This window comes from Pelobates fuscus, chromosome 5 (assembly GCF_036172605.1).
Source record: "Pelobates fuscus isolate aPelFus1 chromosome 5, aPelFus1.pri, whole genome shotgun sequence".
In the NCBI taxonomy this organism is placed as follows: domain Eukaryota; kingdom Metazoa; phylum Chordata; class Amphibia; order Anura; family Pelobatidae; genus Pelobates; species Pelobates fuscus.
This window is the reverse complement of record NC_086321.1, coordinates 188,024,997-188,035,698: the sequence shown is the minus strand read 5'-3', so window position 1 is coordinate 188,035,698 and position 10,702 is coordinate 188,024,997. Positions and strand designations below refer to the sequence as shown.

Here is a 10,702-nt window from a genome sequence, read left to right as displayed (position 1 = left end):
TAAGGTCCTTAAGGGATTAAACAATTAAACAGGTTATCGACCTGATAACTCAGATGTTGTGTACGTGGCTTGTGCAGTTGTCACTGACTAGGCACAGCAGTAACCTAATCAGTGTCACACTAGAATAAATGACCTAGGTTGTCTATCACTCACTCAAAATTGGTTTATGTGGAACTGGCAGTAGCTTGGCACAGCAGTAAGCTAAACCTAATTAGTCTCACAATAGGACGAATGGTACAGGATCTCCCCCCCCCCCCCCCCCAAAAAAAAAAAAGGCACAGCAAGGGTAAAACCAGTCTGCTGGCCTGTTTTCTTCAATAGCTGATGTCAAAGTTTCTAGAAGAGTTCTGATATTAAATCTAGTTGTGATATTTCTACCTCTGGAGAGGCCACATCATGCTCCTTCATTGAAGCAGCTTCTTCTCCATTCAATCCCCCTTTTTTATTTCCATATCTAGAACTTTAAATCATGAAACAAATGTAAATTCTTGACTATTGTGAAAGTAATTTGTTCAGGGACAGATGTTTCCTTTCTTCGTGCAGTCTGTCTGTAAGGTTTGAATGTACCTAGTTTGTGTTTAGCTGTTACACCATCTAATAACACTGTGTCTCTCACTGCACAGTAATATGTGGCAGCATCTTCAGGCTCCGCTTGTGTCTTCTTCAACTCTGTGGTTCTCTCATTCAGATTGAATGTTACCATAAATGATCCAGCATTCTTAGTTTCATCATACCCAAGTGCAAGGAACTCTATCCCACCATCCCGGAGCATTTTGTACCAAAACATTGTATCCATGCTTGTAACATTCTGATGACAACTAATAATAATCTCTTCTTCTTCCATCACATTGACCTCACGAGGCTGGAATACTTGGCCTTGGGATGATCCCAGCACTGAGAATAAAGAGGGAAAAGCAATATCGTATCAGCTTTTTGCAGTTTATTTTCACAGGACATTTTATATGATTTACATAGATTTTCACTGTTTCTACAGATTTCTATCAGCATTCTGTAATAATAATGTTTTAACAGGTTACATTTCAGTAGGGAAATTTTCCATACAGTTTCATAAATAGCATCGCAAAATAAGATTGCATTTGCATCACCAATGCATAATAGAGCAACAACATTATTTTGATAATTAACACAATATATATTGTATGTAACACATATTATTAATGTATGCATAAGTACAACATATATATCAAATAATCAAAACAGTCTACTGACCTAAAATGAGTGGCATAAAGAAGAGCCAGATCATTATTGAAGGATGCTGTTCAGTTTGTCTGGTTCTCGTTGTTCTGTGTTCCGATAAGTTAGAAGTGTTTCCGGTGACCTCTGTTTCCTGTAACTGTGTTTGCACTTTGATAGACACACTGCGAGGCTTACCTAAGTTACTAAAATAACACAGTGCATTCTCTAGAAGAGCAGTAAATTACTGCCTTCTAGTGTTTAAAATGGGATAATGCAAATCAGAAAGGAGTTCAAAAGATATTGTAATATAACTAAGATTAAAATTATATAATTTATAAGACAGCATAAACATTTTCTTTAATTAAAATTTTTTTGGAGAAGTTCTTATAAAAGCATGTGTTATTTTAAAGTATGATCTTCCATTAATACATTCACATGTGAAAACGCCATTTCCAAAATAATGCCAAATAAACTGGACGATGGCACAGATTACTATTCCAAAAAGATGCCTGCTGGATGTAACTTCTGAACATAGTGTAACCCCATGTTCTCAATAAGAAGCTGGAGTGGGACTGGTCTCTGCAGGCACCTCCCAGGACCTCCTAGTCTGGTATAAGGTGAGTATGCCACAGATATTCTTTTACGCCGTCTTATTCATTATTTATGTGTCTTTGTTGCAATTTCTGTATATATTACAGTTTTGCCATTCTCCTGAAGTCTCGCTATCTCCCCCTCCAACTTCCTCTTCCTCCCCTCCAACATATGCGTTGAGATTTTTGTGTACCTGGGATCTTATTTTTCCCTTACCTTACACAGTATTAAACCAACATTAAAACTTTGTTGCAAGTCACTGTTTTGGTGATCTACCCCATTTTGTGTTCCTACCTATTTGCATGTCACATGTCACTCATGTGTGTAGTCACCCTCACTTTTTGTTTTAAGTTGCTGCATTTTAATTTCTTTCCTATATTGCTCATTCTCTGCATGCTTGTTGGATACTTGGCAACCAAATCACTTAGTATAGTTTCTGTCTGCTGTACTCTCTTACTTAAGTTAGCATCTTTTGCAGGTATAGGGGCATGGGAACACCTCCCTAGTCTCAGCATACTATATTTAACTTGTGATGATGACGTCCAGCAAATAGCAGGTTTTGGGACATTTTTGAACTTTCTGGGTTACTGTGAGATTTAAATGTTTAATAGACATGACCCAATCCACCTTATGGCAGATGGTAGTGTAGGAGGGGAAATGTGTTATTGTCCCCATGTGGTTTTTAATTATTAAATATTTTTTGTAATTATTTAATGTGGAGGCTGGTTTGCAAAGGCTGGACAGCTGCCACACGATTAACCCTTGTGCCACCAAGGTTTTTTTGTTTTACTATTTGCTAGCTGCTAGTACTGTCAGTGGGCAACTAGTTCTTCAAATGATCAATTCACTTGCATTTGGCCCTAATTTTAATTAAATTGGTGCCTTTATTAATTATTCAGAATTGTAAACTATTTAGATACAAAATAACTGATTTTACTCAAGACAACAAATATATCCTGTCAATTGGCTATTACAAATCTGCAAATTGCAGATTAACCTCTTTTGGGGGCCTAAACATAGTTAAACCCATAGGCCGCTACATCAAACTAATTTCAGACATCTCTTCTGCTTTTCACAGTGTTGACCACACTTTCATTTTTTCAAATCCTTTACACCCATGGTCTTTATGACACTGTCCTTTCTTGCTTCTTGTCCTAAATCTCTCAATGTTTCTTCAGCTTCTCCTTCACTGGTAACACCTTCTGCCTTTTCTGTTTTCCTTATAGATTAGTTAATTCGATCCCAGTACCACCTATATACCAGTGATGCCTCTCTTTTGTTTCCAACTGGATGTTTTCCCACTTTCTAAAACTCATTTTTTCTAAAACGGAGGTGCTTATCTTTCCTATTTCAGTAATAAACCTAATCCTTTGGTGTCTCCATGGTGCAATTTGGGAACAAGTTTTAAAGAAGGATATTAATAAACTAGAAATAGTGCCAAGGTGGGCCATAACATTAATATAGGGTATGGAAAACATTAGCTACAAGGAAAGGTTAAAGGACCACTATAGTGCAAGGAAAACATACCCTCCCGCCGGGCTCTGGAGAGAGGAAAGGGGTTAAAACTTACCTTTCTCCAGCGCTGGGTGGGGAGCTCTTCTCCTCCGATCCTCCTCCTCCCATTCGGCTGAATGCGCACGCGCGGCAAGAGCTGAGCGCGCATTCTGCTGGTCTCATAGGAAAGCATTATCAATGCTTTCCTATGGACGCTTGCGTGCTCTCACTGTGATTTTCACAGTGAGAATCACGCAAGCGCCTCTAGCGGCTGTCAGTGAGACAGTCACTAGAGGATTTGAGGGCTGGATTAACCCTATTATAAACATAGCAGTTTCTCTGAAACTGCTATGTTTATAAAAAAAATGGGATAACCCTAGCTGGACCTGGCACCCAGACCACTTCATTAAGCTGAAGTGGTCTGGGTGCCTAGAGTGGTCGTTTAAAATTGCATTTGCTTTCTTACATAAATCACTGAAGAAATTAACGTACTCACCAGTTCTTACAACTGCTGTATAGCTCTCTTTATTATTGATGGCAACCTATATGTATATGTTCGAGAAAGTTTCTCTGTGCGTCTGACTTTCTCCACTATAACGTTATGCTGCACTCATACAGCTTGGATCTTTCCTCTGCAAAAGTAAATTACTTCAATACTCTCATAGCCACACTCTACCGCGAACCCCAACGACTATTTCACACATTTAACTCTCTTCTTTGCCCTATTGTTCCTCCTCCACCTACTAACTTGACTGCCTTGGACTTTGCAACTCACTTCACTGACAAGTTCTTTACAATCAGGGAAGAGATCTCTCATCTTTCTTCTTTCCCTTACAATACATCCCCTAACCTCACTCCCTCTGCTGTTCTATGTTCATTCGCACCCACTACAGTGGAAAAGGTTTCCACTCTGCTCCAGTCCTCCCGCCCCACCACCTGCTCCCTAGATCCAATTCCCTCGCATTTCATCCGTACTCTGTCTTCTTCTCTTTCTCTACCTCTCACTAAAATTCTCAATCTCTCTCTCTCCTCTGGCATATTTCCATCGCCCTTCAAACATGCAACTGTAACCCCAATTCTAAAGAAGCCCAGCCTTGACCCTAACTCCCCATCCAACTACCGTCCTATCTCGCTACTGCATTTTGCATCCAAGATCCTTCCAATATAATTTCTATGTGGATGACACGCAAATCTACAAAAATATTTATTGCGACTACTGCATGTATCGTATTGAATGAATCTAATAGTTGAAATATAGGTGTTCAGTTTCAATAATAAACTCAAACACCAACAGCACAATAGATTTCAATATCCAGGGTCTTTACCTTAGTCACATGACTTGCACTCCATAGACACACACTGTCACTTGCACACACTGTCACACTTCCAGCTCACATGTTGTCACAATTTATTATGTAAACACACAAAAATGTACATACGCACACAATAACTAAACCTGCAAAAACTATGATCCGGTGTGCTTCATATGCCCAATGTCTAGAAGAAGCACTAGAGCTGTGCACTGTGATGCACTGGCTCTTTCATGCACTTTATAGAGGACTTCCGGTTAACCAACCCCAGCATTCCTTGTCTGCAACAAACTATGTTTATTGCTTGGGAGTTTAAGTGATGATGATGTTAATGACAATGAATGATGGTGAGTTGTCCTTGGCTCTCTACCTAAATCATACAATTGAAAAATACTGCTTGGGAATTCTTCTCTATTGAGTGTTAATTGTTGTTCAAAGCTACAGCTATTATTTGCTGTTCAAAGTGATTATAGTGCAGCACGAATAACTTATTTCAGCTAAATTGAGGTTGTTAGTCGATTTCTGCTTTTTAAACCTCAATTTTTGATTTTATTTCACTTTGATGAAATACCTTTATTTAAAAACAATATATTTGATACACATGCATTTACAAAAACATATATTTACAGAATTCACAGATGACTAATTACAGTAAGAAAAAATGTCCTGAAGATTTTTAAAAAATAAGATGATAGAAACTAGTAGTTGGTTTTAAGTGGTGATGTGGATACATTATAGTAACGTGACATAGCATTATTAAAATGTTTTTCTTATGTATAGTTGTGAGACAAATGTTCACAAAATGATTTGCAATGTCGTTCATACATACAAGAGGGAAAGATAAATAACATGGATGAGGGGCTTGCACCGGCATCCTGCACATATTCATTTTAAATTAAACAGTATATTAGCACGCAGACAGATGTTCCATCATAAGTACAAATAAAAAAAAGAAAGGTGAAGTAACTCCATGTAAATGTCGTTTGGAAGTAATATAACATAATGAGCTCTATTCGATCACTTCTTAATATATTATATAAGGTTTTAGAGAACATGAAAATATGTCATAGTGTATACTGTACCCAAAACTTGTCTTGTTTACACAAACGTCTTGTTTACACAACAGTTATATAATAGTTACAAGCATATAGTTCACAGTTATATTACAATATTTTAATGGTGCCTTCCGTTGTTTTGTTTTTTTGTTTCGTTTACCCTTTTTTGTTTGTTTTGTAAAATATGTGTATTCTGTGCAAAGTGACACAACCATTGTTAAGTAACGGTTACTCTGTCACTGTATGTAATAATTTGGATGTTTGAATGTTATGATTCAAACAGTGTTAGTGATATTTACTAACCTTTCAAATTCTAATGCAGGACAGCCATACTGAACATATATAATTGGCTTTGGAGACTACTTCCAGTTCAGATATTTTTAGCTTAAAATTTGAAATTCACTTTGAATTCCCATCAATCTAGTTAGCTAATAATTAGCTATTAGCATAGGGGGCATCTGAACAAAATGCCTTTTTTAATCTTGTTTTGAGTCACTATTTACATAGCTATGTGTTAGTAGTTGGACAGAGTCAGAGCTTCTTGTACAGTGCAGTCTGCAGACACAGACACTGTGTCACTCAGAGCACAATAATACACCCCAGAGTCAGACGCTGTGACATCAGAAATCTTCAGGTAGATAGAGGTGCTTTCTTTATTCAGAATGGATGTATACCGGGTACCAGGTTCATGCTCGTTATTGATATATGCAGCTCTCCTTAAAATGAGGTGAGGAGGTTTTCCTGGTTTTTGAACATACCAGAAGAGGTCAGGGCTCTCAGATACTGTTTTATATTTACAATCAAATTTAGCCTGTTCCCCTTCTAGTATTTCAAGATGAACTGGTGTTTGTGTAACATTCTCAGCTTCAGAAAATCCTGGATTAAACAAAAGATGGTTATTTTAAAATAATATAAAGGAAGAAAGCATGCCATTTTTTTCCGATTGTTTACAAAACCATTTAAAGATGAAACATTTCTTATGACATTAATAAGAACTAGGCTTTCAGTACAACAGTAAGTAAATAGTTAATTCCTTCTAAAATGTTCTCTATAGTTTTCCTCTTACCATATAAAAGTATTGAAAGTGTGGTATACATCCACGTTTTCATCTTGTGAAAAGGATATTTCAGTAGCATATGGCTTGTTCTCAAACTATTTGAAGACAAGTAATCAGGAAGTAGGAGGGGCTTACTTCACTTATCTTGAGTAATCTCAAAAACAGGTTAAACTGAACAGAGAACTGTGTTTCAAGAGCTGTATTTCAATCCAGTTAAAAACAAAAACATGCCTAATTTTGATTTGGTAAAACTGAACTACACTGCCAAAATGTATCCGCAAATAGCTTTAGAAGAAAGAAGATTTGGAATAATTATATGTGAAGAATACATGCAACACAATATATGCAGTCTGTGTTTGCATAACCTACTAAAGAAACAGATATAATGTAAAGTGTAACACAGTGTTAAAATGTGGCACCCATTGTGTTAGTCAATTAATAAAATACATTGTATTTGATTTCTATATAACTGTTGTTTATGCTTTCCCAAGTTCCTTTTCAAAGAATTCAAAATATAGAAAATAAAAAATAAATACACACACACACGCATACATAAAAACATGGTATTACGCATGCCTAAAAAAGTCAAATAAATAAATAAATCAAATATGAAATTATGAAATATATATATATATATGGATGTGGGTATGGGAATTAGTGTAGGACCCACTAATTTTGGGGTACTGTGAAGTAGTGGTGGGCTTAACACAATATGGCCATATAAGATTTAAAAATGTATTTTTATGTGTGCGCTTTAGCTAAATCTGTATTATGTATGCATTTTGGTCACTACTGCAGCACCATTCCTGCAAAATGTGTGCTCCTGGTGTGCCCACAATTCCTTTTTGTCTTTACATATACATATATATGCTGTCAGACCTTCCGGCATTCGCTAACCGTGGACTTCCGGGTTCTCGGAGCGCGGCCACTCCCCCTCCTATGACGTGGTCGTTCCCAGGGTTCATAGAGAGACCGCGTCAACACCACAGTGCTGGATCAACTCGAAAGCTCCCGCGAACTTCAAACTGAATATTTACTTCTACTGTGTATCGGACCCGGACTGTTTAATCGTTTACCCTCCTTCTCCTCTCCTACGACCTCGGACTGTTTTTGGATATTCTCTTGCCTGCTGCAACCTCGATTCTCTGTGGAATATCTATCACCAATTTGGATTATCGCTCCTTCATAAGTTAAGTAAACCAGATTGGCTCAAGCTTAAAATATAACCATCCTAATTCTAAGTGGTTCGCATTCTGCTCCACATCAACTCCTAACCTTGTTTTCAACACCTACTTATTAATTATCTGCATCCTAATTTGGAACTTCTCGCTGGTTGTGTTAAATTTACTTTATCTAAAACAACTTCAACACCGCTGCTGTTTATAACCTGCCAGGAATTAAAGAGACAGTTCAATTTGATTATCTTTTTTTATTTAAAGTAATAAACATTATCAAACTCAGAAATCTGCAGTTGTTTCCATCTTATCAACAATTGAGCATTACAGATTGATCCAGCCTAATTAATGGATACAGCAGATCTCACTTCTGAAATCACCAGATTAAACCAAAGAGTGGATACTCTTACTCAAGGCATGCAAGATCTACAGATCACCAATGAAAGAATCCTTACTTATGTAAGGGACTTGCAAACCCATACTCCTCACACAGTTACACACTCGGCTAGTGACCCTGCTGTCTCCAACCCCGAAAAATTCTCTGGAGACAGGTCCCAATACCGAGAGTTCATCAATTCTTGCAAGTTGTTGATTGCATTAAAACCCCGTTCATATCCCACTGAAAGATCTAAAGTTTGTTCTGTTATTTAATTTTTGAGAGGTGAACCCATGGCCTGGGCTCATTCCTTTCTTGAGAATGATGATCCCATATTGGATTCTCTGGATGAATTCTTTGAAGCCATGTCTCTCCTTTACGAAGACCCAAACAAACAAGCGACTGCAGATTTAACCATTAGAACACTGCAGCAAAGAAACCGGCCTGTTGAAGATTACATTGCTGAATTCAAACGATGGGCACCAGAAACTCAGTGGAATGACATAACTCTACGTAACCAGTTCCGTATTGGGCTATCTGAAGCTGTCAAAGATGAGCTCTCCAGAACTGAACTACCTACTACACTAAATACACTTATTCAACTGTCAATCAGTATCGACAGAAGACTTAGGGAAAGAAAAGCTGAGAAATCACTCACTAGCTCTCTATGGAAAAAACCCTTCACCTCTTCAAAGGCACCGGAGAAACCTATAACTCCCGCTGAACCTATGGAAATAGGGGTTGTGAGAAGTCCTCTTACTCCAGAAGAGAGAACCAGAAGAAGACAACTGAACCTCTGCATGTACTGTGCTTCGCAAGAACATGTGGTCCCAGACTGTCCCCTATTGAAACGTCCAAGAGGCGGTAAGCATGGTTCTACCACGACTGTAATGAGTGTACTTCCTTCTAAACCAACCTCTCATTTCTCCTCTGTCTCTCTCATATTACAGTGGGACAAAGAAAGAATTACGACTAAGGCCATTATTGATTCCGGTGCTAATGGGGTGTTCCTGGACTCATCCTTTGTTACAAAAAATAAAATTCCTTGTGTTCAAAAACGTAATTCCGTCTCTGTCAGAGTTATTGATGGCTCCTTAATCTCCTCGGGGCCCATTCGCCTTGAAACCGTCCCTTTAAGGACTACTACTAATTATGTCCATTCTGAATTTCTTGTTTTTGATGTCATAAATTCTCCTCTTTATCCAATAATATTAGGGATAGACTGGTTACGGACTCACAACCCACTTATTACATGGGCTCCTTTCTCTCTCACGTTTAACTCTGCATATTGCCAGGGAACATGTCTACAACACATCCCCATTTTGCATGTTACTAGGGAATCCACTATACCTTCCTGCTATTCAGAGTTCGCTGATGTGTTCAGTAAAAAGGAAGCAGAGACACTTCCTCCTCATCGACCCTATGATTGTCCGATTGACCTTGTTCCTGGTGCTCCTATCCCTTTTGGACATATTTATCCTCTCTCTGAATCAGAGCTAAAAACCCTCAAGGAATACCTAGATGAAAACCTCCGTAAGGGGTTCATTAGACCTTCCTGTTCACCAGCCGCTTCCAGCATGTTTTTTGTAAGAAACAAGGACCAGACTATTCGGCCAATCATCGATTACAGGTCTTTAAATAAAATAACTATCAAGAATCGTTACCCTCTTCCCCTGATCAATGAGTTGATTGAAAGATTAAGAACAGCTACCATCTACACTAAACTTGACCTTCGTGGGGCATATAACCTTGTTAGAATCAAGGCCAATGATGAATGGAAAACGGCGTTCAGAACCCGATATGGTCTTTACGAATATCTTGTCATGCCCTTCGGGCTATGTAACGCCCCTGCAACCTTTCAGCATTTCATTAACGATATCTTCCGAGATCTCCTAGACGTTTGTGTCATCATTTACTTAGATGATATTCTCATCTACTCCAACAACCTTGAAGAACACAGAAAACACGTGAGATGGGTATTATCCAGATTAAGAACACACAAATTATACGCAAAACCAGAAAAATGTATATTTGAAGTCAATGAAATCACTTTTTTGGGATATGTTATCTCCCCTCATTCAATAAGTATGGATTCCTCCAAAATAGATTGCATTGTCAACTGGTCTACTCCTACTAATACTAAAGACTTACAACGTTTTCTGGGATTTGCCAACTTCTATAGGAAGTTCATTAAAAATTACTCCAAGGTTGCTCATCCCCTCAACCTGCTCAATAGCAGTAAACGGTCCTTTGCTTGGAACAAAGAGGCTCAAGCAGCCTTTGATGAATTAAAACGGAGATTCACAAGTGCTCCCATTCTTCAACTACCTAATCCTGCTTTTCTCTACGTCATGGAAACGGATGCTTCTGACACAGCTATCGGGGCTGTCCTCTCCCAACACCAAACGCCTCAAGATCCTCTCCATCCAGTAGCTTTTTTTTCACGA

At 38.2% G+C, this 10,702-nt stretch overlaps 1 gene segment (V, D, J or C); it reads right to left on the bottom strand.

The window, feature by feature from the left end:
- Positions 1-454: 454 nt before the first annotated feature.
- On the bottom strand, positions 455-10,277 carry LOC134612142 (T cell receptor alpha variable 3-like; the record flags this gene model as incomplete). The annotated part of the segment is given in 2 exon segments: positions 455-894; positions 10,265-10,277. Coding segments are annotated over 2 exon segments (453 nt in total), but the record flags the coding sequence as incomplete, so codon positions are not given.
- Between the last annotated feature and the right edge of the window lie 425 nt (positions 10,278-10,702).